At 44.8% G+C, this 15,353-nt stretch overlaps 2 protein-coding genes across 3 annotated transcripts; one reads left to right on the plus strand and one right to left on the minus strand.

The window, feature by feature from the left end:
* Positions 1 to 163: 163 nt before the first annotated feature.
* LOC116708702 (gap junction beta-4 protein-like) lies at positions 164 to 5,966 on the minus strand. The gene is made up of 4 exons (XM_032546658.1): positions 5,717 to 5,966; positions 2,867 to 3,072; positions 2,022 to 2,323; positions 164 to 1,941 (listed from the first exon to the last, which is right to left on the minus strand). Exons 2-4 carry the CDS (start codon positions 3,035 to 3,037, stop codon positions 1,599 to 1,601), a joined length of 816 nt encoding a protein of 271 aa, XP_032402549.1. The 5' UTR covers positions 3,038 to 3,072; positions 5,717 to 5,966; the 3' UTR covers positions 164 to 1,598.
* Positions 5,967 to 7,963: 1,997 nt separating this feature from the next.
* Positions 7,964 to 15,087, plus strand: LOC116708703 (protein tyrosine phosphatase type IVA 2-like). 2 transcript variants are annotated; one of them, XM_032546659.1, is made up of 8 exons: positions 7,964 to 8,127; positions 13,127 to 13,257; positions 13,321 to 13,426; positions 13,493 to 13,823; positions 13,896 to 13,988; positions 14,062 to 14,192; positions 14,589 to 14,663; positions 14,739 to 15,087. In XM_032546659.1, the coding sequence occupies exons 4-8, from the start codon at positions 13,728 to 13,730 to the stop codon at positions 14,848 to 14,850; spliced, it is 507 nt and encodes a 168-aa protein (XP_032402550.1). In that variant the 5' UTR covers positions 7,964 to 8,127; positions 13,127 to 13,257; positions 13,321 to 13,426; positions 13,493 to 13,727; the 3' UTR covers positions 14,851 to 15,087. The 2 variants fall into 2 exon arrangements, with proteins under 2 accessions (XP_032402550.1, XP_032402551.1); XM_032546660.1 differs by having other exon boundaries at positions 13,611 to 13,823.
* Positions 15,088 to 15,353: the final 266 nt, after the last annotated feature.

Consider the following 15,353-nt stretch of genomic DNA (forward strand, 5'->3'; position numbering starts at 1 on the left):
CGAGACCAGCTGGATGGGTCCAGATGGACCAGAACCAGCTGCTGGTTCCGTGATTGTTAAGAAGTTCCGAAGTCGGGCCAGAGCCGGCTCTAGCAGAGGCTCTAGTTGGATCTTAAACCACAGAACCGGGTCGGTTCTGGACCAGAAGTTTATGAGTTGTTGACACATTTGCTCATTTTTGTTTTATTCTGATTAATTTTACATGAAAGGAAATGTTGACACGTTTGATGTTTTGTCAGGACATGAAAGTAAAACTCATTTCAGTTTAATTTGATTTCTGCAGCCGATCCACAGCGAGTCCCAACTAAAGGTTTTCTAAAATCAGTTCAGTTCATTCCAGTCGATCCAGGATGAGTCAGAGCCCTCGGCCCACAGCATCACTCCTCCCAGCGGAGCCCAGCAACAGCCGGACCGGTTTCCAGAACAAACTGTCCAAAAATACCAGAATCCTTCATAATTCTGGTATATCCTCCTTCGGAGGAGAAAACAGCTGCAGACGATTCTAATTTAGTTCCTCAAAATGCTTCCTGCTGCTTTTACAACAGAGTTTTAGAGCCTAAACGGTTTAAATTAGAGAATAAAATCGTGTCATAAAAGTCATAATAACTAGAAAAAAATCACATGATGTTAGGAGAGAGAAGTAGGAATCTTTAGAGAATTGTATCATTAAAATGAGAAATTGTTGTGACGTTTGGAGTAAAGAAATAATTCATCGGTATTTCCTCAGAAATTATTCATAAATCATTCTGACAGCAGGATTTGAAATGATTCTGATGAAGCTGACAGATGAATCGTCCAGGCTTTCCTCACTGAAACGATTCATCTATACAGTTTTTTCTGCCTTGTAGCGTTTTTATACTCATAACATTTTGACTCTGTCATCGCCATAAATGATTCTCATTCTGCCTGTAAGCTGGACCGGAGGCGGAACCGCTCCGGGCCGGTACCTGCAGTATAATCCGGCTGCCACCTGCCTGGTACCAGGACGCTGCTGGTTGTTCTGTCAGCAGCAGAACCAACAGAACCAGGGATGGGCCCAGTGGGCTGCATCGGGCAGCTACCAGAGCACTCTACAGTCTGAGGAAGGCGGTGCATACAAACGCCTAAGGCCTGACCTATGACCTCGGGCCTGACCTTGACCTCTCGCTGTTTGTTGTTTCTAACTAAATCAGCATTTTCTGTAGCTACAGACATGACATGCATACACCTGTGTCTAGAAGCGACCTGGATTTGCTCTGGCCCAGAACCTTTGGTATAGAAACTCTCGTGGAGTAAATGTGATGTTTTAACATGAAGTTAGGTTGACATTTGTCACTGTGAGGACGGTAACCCTGGGTTGTCATGAAGTCGTTACATCATGTGACTTCTTTGGTCTCATTGGATGAATAAATAAAAAGATGCACCAGATGCAGTTTTCTGATAAACAGTCATTAAGCAAAGCTAGCTGCAAGCAGAGTTGAGAGTTTTGTTCTGGTACTGAAATATCCATCCAGCCCCTGTCTGGAGAAGCAGCAGTTCCTCCTGAAGGGGAACCCTTAAAGTTCTTGTTCCCTTGATCCCAGGGCCTTCGGTCTTCCTGTTTTCCACCGGTCTCTGTGCTACAGCAGGGTCGTTTTCTGTCGACCCTCAGTCTTCTCCCGCTTGCTTAAACTCAGCTGGCTCTCTGCTAGCGTAGGGTCCACACTCCGGTACTGGGACCTGGGAGGTGCGATGGCAGTGAGTTCATGCTGGTCGGCGAACACAACCCTCTCGTTCTCGTTTCGGATGTTTATCACTTTCAAGATGCGTTTGCCAATGAGGTAAATCATCTCAAGGATGCACATTAAGATGCAGATGGCGCTGGACACGACCATGAAGAGCATGAAGATCTTCTTCTCTGTTGGACGACTGATGAAGCAGTCTACGGTGTTGGGACAAGGTGCCAGGGAACACTTGGAGAGTCTGCAAAGAAAGTAAAGCAGATTGAAGCAACAGAAGAACACCACTGTTGTCTTTGCCAACGAGTAAAGTCCAAAGCTTACTTGGGGAGGTCGTATCCATGGTAGATCTGATACAGAATATAGAGAAACGATGTGTCAAACCCGGCTTTAAAGACCAAGCTCACTAGATACGTCCACCACAGACCTCCTCTCTTCTTGCCGGGGTTGGCGTAAAGGTGAGAGCCTTGGTGCACCGCCATGTACTTCCTGTCCTTCCCCTCACGGTATTTAACATGAGCCATGACCATCAGAGACGGGCAGGTGACGAAGATCAGCTGCAGCGCCCACAGACGGATGTGGGAGATGGGGAAGATATGGTCGTAGCAGACGTTGTTACAGCCAGGCTGAAAACAGGTCAAACATGTTGAGTTCTGGACCGCATCAGAAGGAGAGCAACCAACTAGAGCAGAAGCACATCATGACAACAGAAAACCTTTGGAAGACCAGAGAGAAGACCAGAGAGAACCGCCTGCAACACCACCATGGACAGAAACCACGGTAGCCTCTGAGACCCGAACATAAACTAGCATGACTGGTTAGACAGCCAGACAGCCAGCTGTGGTGTGAGGGATGAATCAGCCTGATGCTGTTCCATCTGAAGGCCAGCAGGGGGAGACTCATGTACAGCATCTAGCAGGAAATAAATTATGACTTTGACCAGAGTAAAATATCTTTAAACAAGCATGTTTCTAGAGCTGGATGCCGTCTTGAGGAGGATGGAGTTCTAAGCTGTTTAGCCAAAGGTCTTGATGAAGAGCAGGAAGGTCTGAACAAGGTTTTATCGGGTCAACTAAAGGTTGCTATTTAGAGTCACCCACTGTTCGATCAGGAACCTGTTGGTCCGCCACTCTGACTCACATGTTAAGGTGCGTTAGTGTGGAGCTCACCTGTTTAGTGTTGCACACAAAGTCCTTGTTCTCGTCTCCCCACACCCTCTGGGCCGCCACTACGAACACCATGACCCGGAAGACAAACACCATGGACAGCCAGATCCTCCCGAAGGCCGTGGAGTACTTATTGACCCCGCTCAGCAGATTCTCCAGTCCGGACCAGTTCATCCTGCCGGGTTAGGGTTCTGGGACACACCCGGGCTCTGGCGAGGGACAGGAGACATCAGGAAGACATCATGAGACATTGTGAGACATCATGAGACACCCGCCACTCCGGTTCAACAGGTCCGGTTCTAGAGCATCTGAGCGAGTCACGTTAATTCCTTCGTCTCCATCGCTGCTCTGACCAATCCCTCAGAACATGGTTCTGTTTGGACCTCCAGTCCATCAGAACCACCGTTCAGAGTCTAACTGGGTCAGAACTTCACTCGCCCCAGCCGTCCGGTCCATCAGAACCTTGTACCCAGTTTGGCAAAGTGTGGTTCTGATTGAAGTTCTGAAGAGGAACAGAACCCTGGTATTTTTTCTGGACTGGAGAGCAAAAGAGGAAGACCAGATGAGCTCTGATGTTGGATCACTAGGTTCTGACCTGGTTCTGACTTGGATCATGGTGTTGTTCTAAAGGAACTTGGAAATGTTTCTGTATTCTCTGACCTCCAGACGGCAGCTGGCCGCTCAGAGTGAGCCCGGTTCTGGTTCTGGGAGAATCCTTTAACAGGTTTCTTCTTGTTAAGGGGAGTTGTTGCTCTCCGCTGTCGCCACATGCATGCTCAGCCTGAGGTACTGCTGCAAAGTGCAGTCTGCTGGGTTTCCCCAGAAACTTTTCCAGCTAATTTGAATGAACTGAACTTGATTCTCTGACTGATAACTGGGATGAACTGGAAAGACTGGACGATTGAAGTGAAGCCATTCCTTTTGGAAAGAGCATCAGTATGATGTGTTGTGAATTGGTGCTATAGAAATAAACTGCATTGAATGGAAAATCAATTTCTATGAATGTGTTTGTTTATTGGTAATATCAACATTTCTATGGTCAAAATGGCTGAGTTTATGCATTTCCTGTTAAAATGAGGCAGTGCAGTGCTTCGCCTCTGGGGGCGCTGTTTCATGCCGCGTTAACATTAACAGCCGCCTCGTTTAGCTCAGCGGAGGCGGTTGTTTACGGTAAGCTTGGGTAATTTCCTGTAAACCGTCTGGAGGAAGCAAAGCGAAGGACAGAAAGCTGGTTGTTTCCAGCTGTACGTACCATGATATCCAATCAAAAGGAAAAAAAATAGGGACGTGCTGTGGTGGCGCAGGGGTTAAGCACAACCCACATAAGGAGGCCTTAGTCCTCGACGCGGCTGTCACAGGTTCGATTCCTGGCCTGGCGACCTTTGCCGTATATCTTCCCCCTTCTCTCATTACCCACTTTCCTGTCAATTAACTATCAAATAAAGGCCAGTAGAGCCAATAAAGCCTTTAGAAAAAAAATGCAGTCATTGGATTTTTCATTATCTAACCTGCTTTACTATTAACAAAATTGTGGATAAAAAGGTATTTTGTATCAAAACATTGTGTACACACATCTGTGTCAGTCTGTGGGTGGGAACATTTCCGTTCTAAACCTGGATGTTGTTGGTCAGTTGACTTTTGTTTATTTGGCGGCTTGGCGCTTTTTCTGTGAGCTAACTGACAATGCAGTGAAGCTAGCTAAAACGATGCAGTGAAGCTAGCTGAAACGATGCAGTGAAGCTAGCTAAAACGATGCAGTGAAGCTAGCTAAAACGATGCAGTGAAGCTAGATGGAGATCCACTGGGTCCGGTGCAGTGATAGTATTTTTGTATCCTCTGATAATATCCTCCAGGCGTCCCTGATCGCTAATATACATTATTAAAACACCTGTTGACTATAAACAGTCTAACATGTTCAATGAATGTGTGTGGCATATTTAGCCAGCACCGTGCCTCACAGATAGGGGGCAGCGTTGAGCCCTTTAGGCAGAATGAACAACAGCTGCTCTTCTTCTATGTATCAAAAAGACTGAAAATGATGAGAGAAAAATCCGCTCAGAGTAGAGATCGTCTCGGTTAACGCTGCCAGATTCAAAAATGAACAAAGAAAACAAGAAACTCTTATTTACACAGTCAGAGGCAAATAAAATCAGATTATACACAAAATTTAACTTTCAGCCTAAAAAGCATTAACATAAAAAAGTCAAATTTAAACTTATAAGTTTGTTATTTTAAGCTTTTAGTTTTATTTCCAGACTTTCTGTCTGGAAGTAAATGTTATTATTATTCAATATTTGTTTACTTTCCTTGCTGTCATTTTACTGAACAGCATGGAATCGGTTAAGGCGTAAATAAAAGCTTCAGGTTAAAACGGAAAAATACGTTTTTATTTTGGATGGAACATTTGGATGAGACATGAACTGTGGTTCCGTTTGGACCTGATGGACCTCTGGTACCGAGTGGAGGTCCAACAGAACCTCTGGTTCTGGCTGCTGCTTCATCTCACTGAAGGAGAGGAACCGGTCCGATCCGTTTTGATAAACTATCTGGGACCAACAGGCCAGAACCCAGAGGCTCAGCGGGTCTGAACCCGAGGTTCTGCTCACATCCACAAAGTTCTGAAGGAACCGCTGATCAGCTTGTGGATGTCTCTAACTCACGACCAGAACTGGGCCCGGTTCTGGAGCCGGTGACCCGGCCCAGCATAGGTTTCCTCACTAAGCTGCTGGGAGGGAAGCTTTCTCGTCTCGCTGATGGAAAACTTCCTGTAAAACTCTCCTGGATTTCAGGTTCCTGTGTGGTTCTGACCCAAACCCGGTAAAACAAATAAAACCCAAGTCAACAGAACCTTACCTGGTACCAGACGTCTCAAACAGCCAGCATGTGGAGCAGAGGAAAATCTGGATTGTCTCTCTGCCCTGTGAAAACCAGACGGAGCGGCAGCGACGTCATCAGCCCAAAGGCTGAGCAAGTCCCGACCTGAGACTCCCCGCCTCCAGCAACCATACTCAGGGCAACTCAGAGCAACTCAGGGCAACTCAGAGCAACTTCAGAAAAACTTCAGAAAACTTCAGACGGAGCTGGAGCAGAGCAGCCGTCCTGCCACTTAAAGGGCCAGCGCCTCTTTTAGGGGGGAGGAGAGGGGCCACGCCCTGCAGGGCCTGCTGACGGAGACCAGATGTTCACAGAACCAGAACGTCACTGGACCAGAACCTCTGCAGTCCATCCAGACTCAAAGTTCTCACATAACCAGAGGAAATGGCTCTGAGCTTCATGGCAAATGGGTGTGAATACTTATGGAAGTGTGATTTCTTGGTTTTCTACTTTTAATAAATTTGCGTGAAATTCAAAACCCTCTTCCACATTATCATACTGGAAAAGCTGGAACATTTCAGCATGTGGAGAAAGTGAAGCACTGTGAATACTTTCTGGATGTTTATCTCAGAACAGAATCAATAAAATATCATTTAGGTTCAATTCTTTGGAATATTTAACGCTTAGTTTCCTCATCCTGGTTGTACTAAAACCACTTCTGTTTGTTTTGCTCTAGATCTCTGATTTATTTTCTGTTTTAGTGTTAAATACTGTTGAGATCATTTTGGTGGGGGACTTTAACGTTCATGTTGACACTAATGTTACCTCATGGCTTTCCTCCAGTCTTCACCATGACCCTGCGCTGTCTGACCATTTTAATAAGCTTTCAGTTTATTTAACCGACTATTCCAAAGCTGGGAGAAATGTTCACCGTAGCAGACCTTTATCAGGCTGCGCTGATGTTCATATTGTTACTTCCTCATTAAACAATGAAGCCCTTTGAGAAAGAAGCTGCTTACAACAGGAGGTCGACTCCCTGGTTTAATTCAGAACGCTAGAAAACTGGAGGAAGTGCCACTACATTATTACATTAAATTACATTATCACAATGTGTATTAATATTGTAATATTACAAATTACATTGTTATAATTCTTAATAATTAGTATGTGGAAGAGTAAGAACAACAATATGGGAGCTAGGTTCAATCACCTTATTTTACTTAACTTCAGCAGAGATCAACAGAGTTAGAAATGTGATTTTACATCTTTATTAAAAACAAATTAATGCTGTCATCTGGATGTGAGTGGAGTCCCTTGTTGGTCAGACACAAGTAAATTATTACAGTAAAATACAGGGAAAATATGTAATTCACTCTGAATCTGTCTGGATAATTAGATGGAACTTATTACATATTTTTATTGATGTGCCTAGTATGGAATATGTTTGTCTTTTATTTGCCAAAGTGCCTTGAAGCAACATTTGTAAACAAACAGAACAGAGTTGAAATTGAAAGATGAATACATGCTGGTTCATGTGTAAAAACTGCTAGATTTTGATGACTAAAAAACCAAAAACGTTTTAATGACAAAGTTATGGCTGAGCCTATAATGAGTCAGGCTTTTTGTCGGAGCTACATTCCCTGCTGAGAGGCTCTTTTCTCAGTTGTAACCATGTGGTAGCGCCTACAAATTGATCCTCTCCAATATGGCGGTGTTCTATCAGATTATCATACACCGTCAGAATAGCATACATGCAGCGAGTACGCATGCCTGCGCAGGCGCATTTTCATTATTCCTTTATTTAACCAGGTAAACCCCGATGAGATCTAGATCTCATTTTCAAGAGGGACCTGGGCAAAAAATTTGCAATACATAGCAACCTGGTTACATTAAGAAGTCCACCAAAGGAGCTGTCAATTCAGCATACGCGACAAATTATGACAAAAATAAGTGATTAAATTGTTTTCAATGATAACTAGAAAGATATACATGCATTGTCGTGGTTTCAAAGTGTATTTAAAGCAGGGACTAGCTAAAGCTGCAGTCAACTGCAACACACGCCTGTGTAAAACTCATGAACCTATTTAACCACTAAGTCAGGATGTCATTCAGCTGTTAATAGCAAAGTGTGTGACGATCTACGTCATGATTCTATGTTGCTGATTAAATAAGATCATATGGTGATGACTGTGTATACTTGTCTGATAGATATAGCCGTCAGTTCGTGCTAAGCATATGACGATCTGACAGCATCTGCTGATCTGACAGAGCAGCGGCCTTGTTGACGTAGGAGTCCGTAAACTGGGGAAAACAGGACGACTTTTATTTTGGAAACTACGTAAGCGGAAGTCGTATTCCTGCTACTCTTATGTCCCTGTCCAACATGTCTCCCTCGCAGAGGAGTCTGTGTCAGTAGTGTGGGTTTTTTCTCCGTGGATCCTCCGCCGTGTGTGAGTATTCCCGTGGGTTTGACGTGTTTTCGGTGTGTCGCAGCGCCGGCAGGTGTTGTGTATCCTCCGGTGCCCGCGGTAACAAGGTCACCGGATCCCGCCCCGAGCTCCGGGCTGGGAACATGGAGGTAGCTGACCTGTTTTCAGAGGAGCTGACCGGCGGCGCGGCAGCGGACCGGGGAGGGAGCTCGGTTCTTGGTGTCGGAGTATGGACCGTGGGCGGTAGAACCGCCGCTGGGTTATTTTACCGGTACCGCAGGTTTCTCTGACCCCACCAACAGAACCAGGGACGGGTTTGATGAACATACCTCACCGAGCTTTGGGGTTCTGACCTACTTTAATGCTCGTCCTCAAAATGATCCGTTTCTCACTTCGGCTTTTCACGCGTTTCTTTATTTTTACGTGACAAACCAACTGGGAATTTGACATGAATCCAGTGAAGATTATCATCTGAGTTAGAGATCAGCACATTATAAAAGTCTGAAATAATGCCCTTTATTGAATTATTCCAAATCATTAATTTTTTAAGCGATGTAAGGAGGGGCTTGTTAAGATTACAGTAATTTGCTTTGACAAAACTTCTCAATTGAAGAAATTTGAAATAATGCTTTTTATCTAGCTTGAATTTGGTTTGTAACTCTCCAAATGACAGGGAAAAAAAATCATAATTTGATGGGTAAAGATCACCAATACTTTTTAAGCTTTGCAATGCCCAGAGCTTAAACGGTCCATCTGCCCCAGCGGGAGCAAACTGCTGATTACTCCATATTGGACTAAACTGGGACATGCTGTTTGGCTCCGCCAGGTATTTTCTAACATCCTGCCAGATTCTAGTCATGTTTTTCAGAATAGGATTTGTAGTATATTTCTGTAACTTCTTTGGAGTGTCGGAGTATAATGGAAGAGCTAAACTTAAATTGTGGGACTCCATTTCTGCCCAGTGAGGATTATCTTTATCTGCAAAATAGAACATGATAGTCCTTAATTGTGTGGGCCAATAGTAAAATTTAAAGTTGCGGCACTTTAACTGCCCTCTGTCAAATGGTAAATAAAGCAAAGAGAGGCGTAGCCTAGACCTGCCACTGTACCATATACAGTACAGACCAAAAGTTTGGACACACCTAGGCCTGTCACGATAGCAAATTTTGCTGAGCGATTAATTGTCTCAAAAATTATTGCGATAAACGATAATATTGTTTGAAGACCTTTTTACACTGATTTAATGGAAATGACGTAATAATGCATGTGATTTCCTGCCAAAGATAGATGCACTTTATTTTCAACAGAACACTAAACACTTGAGCTGATAAACAAAATAAACAAAACAACCAAAAACAAAAATAAAATGGATTCTCAGTCTCTATTAATAAAAAATGTACTTGAATAAAAACTAAACAACATAAAGCCAAAGTGTAAATAAATACTGCATTCAACCAAAAGATTGCAGATTATGAAGTGTGTATATTATGTTGCCCTTCAGTAATAATTAGATTTAAATAGAGAAGATGGGCACATCGACTACCTGATGCAATAATTCACACTACATGATTTTTTGCTCCTATTTTTCCCCTTACAACAATCTTAGATCGTTGGTCTTTCTAAGATTGTGTGGTGTGTTACGGTAGATCGTCGTTGCAGCTCCGATCTAAATCAGGATTTTTCCCCGACTGGGATCTTAACGCAGCCTGTTGAATGTGACAGGCAGCCAATCAGAAAGCGCGGATTCTCCTCCGCGCTTTCTGAGGGGAAATTACGGAGGGGAATCCCAAACAGCTGACACGGCACAACCCGAAGTCCAGCGGACATTGGAGATGATATGTGGAAACAACATTAATGTTTATTCAACATGCAAAGAATATAGAAATGACAAGGGGAGGAGTTGGAGCGAAATTGCTACCGCAGTTGATAAACCCGGTAACTTTTCAGCTGTTCTTCGTTAACGTGACGTAAATAGGTTCTAATGATTTTCATTCAGTCAGGACTTTACGCTGACACTAGCCACATGCATTGCAGGTAGATTGTAGTAAAGCATTGATTAATGCCTGGTTTTAAAATTAGTTCACTGAACTTGTAGCCATTATTTTGTGCCCATTGTTGGACACCACACGGCAGGACCGAACCCGATCGAACCGTTAATGTTTGGTCTGTCAGGTTTTGAAAATGGGCCGACAATCGGCCAACAGCTCTAAGATCGTGCAGGATAAGATAGTGCGCGCTGGGCTTTACACTAAGGAAAAGAGGTCAGAGGTCAGTGGAGAGCACCGGAGTTGAGCCTTTTTTCATTCAGTCTCATTAGCTGACAGAGAAAAAGGCTGGAAGAGACGATAATGCCGATAATTAAAATGACGTCGATAGCTTTAATTTATCGTACGATTAATTGATTTATCGTTTATCGCGACAGTCCTAGACACACCTTTTAATTCAATGAGTTTCCTTTATTTTCATGACTATTGACATTGTAGATTCACACTGAAGGCATCAAAACTATGAATAACACATGTGGAAATATGCACTAAACAAAAAAGTGTAAAACAACTGAAAATACCCCTTATATTCTAGTTTCTTCAAAGTAGCAACCTTTTGCTGTGATTACTGCTTTGCACACACTCTGCATTTTCTTGATGAGCTTCAAGAGGTAGTCACCTGAAATGGTTTTCACTTCATAGCTGAGCCCTGTCAGGTTAATAAGTGGGATTTCTTGCCTTATAAATAGTCATGAAAATAAAGAAAACCCATTGAATTAGAAGGTGTGTCCAAACTTTTGGTCTGTACTGTATGTGTGGAATCAAAACAACCAGTCACAGCAGAGGAGAGCGCCCCTAACGCAGAATAGAACTCAAATAATAAGCTTATAAACTGGAATATGGACCTATCATCAAATATCAGTGAACAGGATTGGGAAAAGGCTTGCAACAAAATCCACACAATGTTCATAAATAGCCGTCTTCGAATCCTACAATTTAAATTACTAATGTGTGTTTATGTTACGCCTGTACATTTAAATAAATATAATAATAACATCCCAGATCTTTGCATAAAGTGTAATTCTACAGGGACTCTTAGACTTAGACTTAGACTGACTTTATTGTCATTTTTCATGCACAGGGTGAATACAGAACCAAATTTCGTTGCATACGGCTCAGGACAATGTTATGAGGTTCCAATGTTATGAGGTTACTCCAGAATGAAATGAAATACAGTATAAAATATGAATATAAATATAAGTATAAAATATAAAGTGCAGGACTGACAGTAAAATAGAAGTTATTTAGCTCTGTACATGTGCAAGGTATGAAGTGGAGACCAGTTTTTGAGTGCAGTCCAGTTAAGAGTTCAGCAGTCTGATGGCAAGCGGGGAAAAGCTGTTTCAGAACCTGGTGGACCTGCACCGGATGCTGCAGAACCTCTTTCCAGAGGGCAGCAGGGAGAACAGTCCATGGTGGGGGTGTGAGGGGTCACTGACGATGTTTCGGCCTCGGGACACGCAGCGCTGGGATGAAATGTCCTGAATGGAGGGAAGGGGGGCCCCGATGATCCTCTCTGCTGTCCGCACCACTCTCCTCACGTTCTTCCAGTCGGAGGCGCTGCAGCCTCCACACCACACAGAGAGGCAGCTGGTCAGAATGCTCTCTATGGTGCTTCTGTAGAACGTCTTGAGGATGGGCGGGGGCTCTAAAACACTGCATGTGGGAATGCAGACAAATCAACACGTTTTGGACAGAGGTGAAAGATATAATTGAAAAAATTCTCTTAAAGCAAGTTTCACTGGATCCTAAATTGTTCCTGTTAGCTTTATACCCTGAGAAGCATAACTTTAGTAATTCAGAATGTACTTTTATAGATATAAGCTCATTATCTGCAAAAGAATGCATTGCTTTGGCTTGGAAAAATGTCAACAGACCTAGTGCCATGCAGTGGTTAAAGCAGATGTTGTCTAATTTGCTGCTAGAAAGAATAACATATTAGGAAATCCAAACAATATCTTTATGAAAGGATTTGGGGCCTTTTCATTAATTTTATTAAGGGCTTAGACTTGTCAGAGGGTTTGTTTGAGTTTTGATTTGCTGGAACCTGCAGAGTGCCATGTGGATATATTATTTCTAACCTGGCTGTAATTTGCTTGAATGTTTTTGTTTTTTTGTTCCGTCTGTCTTTTTTCTTTCTTTCTTTTTTTTTCTTTGTTTTTCATTTCTCTGATATGAGGAAGAATAATTACTGTCATGTAATAACTACCAAGAAAACTTGTTCAGATAGTTACATGATTGTATTTCCAAAGTGGAAAATCTCAATAAAAATATCTTGGTAAAAAAAAAAAAAGTTAAATCAAAATAATTTCTGGCAGAGAATATAAATATATGATCCATAAGTCATGAACACTTAAAGAGGGGGCATTTGTAGTTTGAATTCAGAAATTAAATTTAATTCAATTAAAAAAAAGATGTTTTTTCTCCTGAAAGTGAAATGTGTTAGGAAGTCAGACGTCCAAGAGCTGTTGTGGATGTTGATGCTGTAGCTAGGAAGAATCTCCAGTAGCAGTCAGTCATGCAACAAACCTGAAGAGTCCTCTGACTGAAGGCTGTTGCTATAGTCACCACATGCTAACAGCTCAGAGACCATTTCCTGGATGACCTCATCAGTTTGGTCCACTGCTGCTGTCCATAAATAACGCTGCGCTAATTTAAATGGTTTATTTTAATTCAGTTTTCCAAACCTGAGAGAAAATGTCATCAGAACCAACGTAGCAGAGCTGCTCCACCATGCTGCCACCTCATCAGAACCTCACTCTGCTTTTCTTTACTGGAAATATTTCCCACCTCCACCAGTCGTGAGGACGTAGTAACTGGTACCGCTGCTGGTACCAGATTCGAGGCCCGTTCAGCAAGCAGCTATGTTTTCCTGTCTTCCCCATGTTGAGGAATGGCTCAGAGGAACCGGGTTCTATAGAACCCTCCCTGGGTTTGGGTCGCTCTAGCCTAACCGCTCCTGTTCTGTGCGGCAGGTCAGCGCTGGGCCAGCAGGTCGAGTCAGCCAGAACCGCAGCAGCATCATCAATGGTGTGTTTACATCCGAGAGCCGTCACGTTCTGCTGTGCCCGCTCAATGACCTCTGACCTAATCAGCTGGCATCACGGTGAGTGTTTGTAGCAGCAGCTAGCAGCAGCTAGTAGCTGCTGCTGACGTTGCTGTCCTGCAGGCTGCACCTGCATGGCGTTTGCGAGGCTGGGAGGAGCGTTCTGCCAAGCTCAGCACCTGCTGCTCATCGTGGACAAGTGAAGAGGAGGACGCGCCGTCTCCCCCAGGTCAGTGACTCGGCGCCGCAGCTGCAATGCATCATGGGTGATTACTAATGAGCGAGGTGTGTTCAGGTCCGACCCGCCGTCCTGTCGAAGACATATGAAGACGAGCCAATCGTCAGCTTGTGCCGTGTTCTGGAGGCGGAGCGTCTGCTGCCAGCCAATCCTTGCTGCTCCTTCTTCTCTCTAGAGGAAGAGGCCGATCCAACGGCCAGTCCCTGTTGCCAACCGCTGACCGTCCTGCTGGTTCTGATCCGGTTGCTGGTCTTGATCCGCTGCTAGCAGCTAGTCGGTCCAGACGGTGAAGATGAACCGCCCGGCGCCAGTGGAGATCTCCTACGACTGTATGCGTTTCCTCATCACGCACAACCCCACCGACGCTCAGCTGGGGAAGTTCATCGAGGTACGGACCCGACCTCTTCTGTTCCTGGTTCTGGTTCTGGTTCTGGTTCTGACCCGCTCTGTCCTCCTGCAGGAGCTGAAGGCGTACGGCGTCACCACCCTGGTGCGGGTCTGCTCTGCCACGTATGACTGGGCGCCGCTGGGCCAGGAGGGCATCCAGGTTCTGGTGAGACCCGACAGATCCTCCCCTCGCGCCGGCCGGGTCGGCCTTCCTCCTCCTGAACCGCTTGTCTTCGCAGGATTGGCCATTTGATGATGGCTCCGCCCCCCCAGAGCAAGTGGTTGATGATTGGCTGAACCTGCTGCAGGTGAAGTTCAGGGAGGAGCCGGGCGGCTGCGTGGCGGTGCACTGCGTGGCCGGACTGGGCCGGTCAGTAAAGCATGGAAACACACCATCACCATGGAAACCACCTGCTCATACCGACTGATCTGGCGTTGAGATAATCAGTAGTTGTGAAAAAAATCAAACCTTAAATGAAAATTAATTCTGAACAAAATCAAACTGAAAAGTGAATGTTGAAGAAAAGGAAACGTTACAAAGTAAAAGGTTAAAACCTGCAGGCAGAGAAGGAAGAAGGAACGTTGAAACACTGACTGCTACAGCTGCACTGAGTGACAGAACGCGCTCAGAGAGACGGGTCCGCTAACGCTAACGCTATGAATGAACCAGAACCAGGCCGAGTCCTGCTGCAGGCCAAAGACCTGATGGAGGTTCTGTTAAAGGTTCTGTTAAAGGTTCTGAACTGACCCGGCTGTGTCTCCCCAGCGCTCCGGTTCTGGTGGCTCTGGCGCTGATCGAGTGTGGGATGGAGTATGAAGACGCGGTCCACCTCATCAGACAGTAAGGGTTCTGCTGTTGGTGCCGGTTCTGCTGCTGGTCCGGTTCTGACCGGATCTTCTTCTCTATGTGTAACAGGAAGCGGCGCGGCGCGCTGAACGCCAAGCAGCTGCACTTCCTGGAGAACTACCGACCCAAACTCTGCCTGCGCTCCAAGGACGCCAACGGCCAGAGCTGCTGCCTGCAGTAGGCCCAACGGAACCGGGTCGGCAGAACCCTCTTCCTAGAAACCAGTTTCGATTCATTTCTCATGCAGTTCAGACCTGGTTCTGCTGGTTCTGATCCGTTCGTCCTCACAGGTCTCCACCAGCCTCTGTCTGCTCCTACAGCCCCCCTGTTGCTCAGTTTGACCTTTGACCCCTCTTCATTCCTCTGGTTCTGATCCAGAAAAACCCAGAAATGTTGAATAAAGTTGTTTATGATGAAACTTTTCTAGTGATCCGTCCAGAACCTCCAGAACCTGCCCACAGGTCACCACAGCCAGTTGCCGCTTTTTCCACAGAAAGTCCAACTTCCTGTGAAAGAATTTAATATTGACCTTCAAAATAAAGTTACAAGCTAAATATTTAGGATTCAGTTTGTGACTAAAAATATGATTAACATTCCAGAAACGGCAGCCATGTTTGACCCGACCCGAACGCCCGTAGAACCCGGCCAGCCACAGGAAAGAGGCAGAAACACACCAGGTTCTTC

Source organism: Xiphophorus hellerii, chromosome 19 (genome assembly GCF_003331165.1).
Source record: "Xiphophorus hellerii strain 12219 chromosome 19, Xiphophorus_hellerii-4.1, whole genome shotgun sequence".
Taxonomy (NCBI): domain Eukaryota; kingdom Metazoa; phylum Chordata; class Actinopteri; order Cyprinodontiformes; family Poeciliidae; genus Xiphophorus; species Xiphophorus hellerii.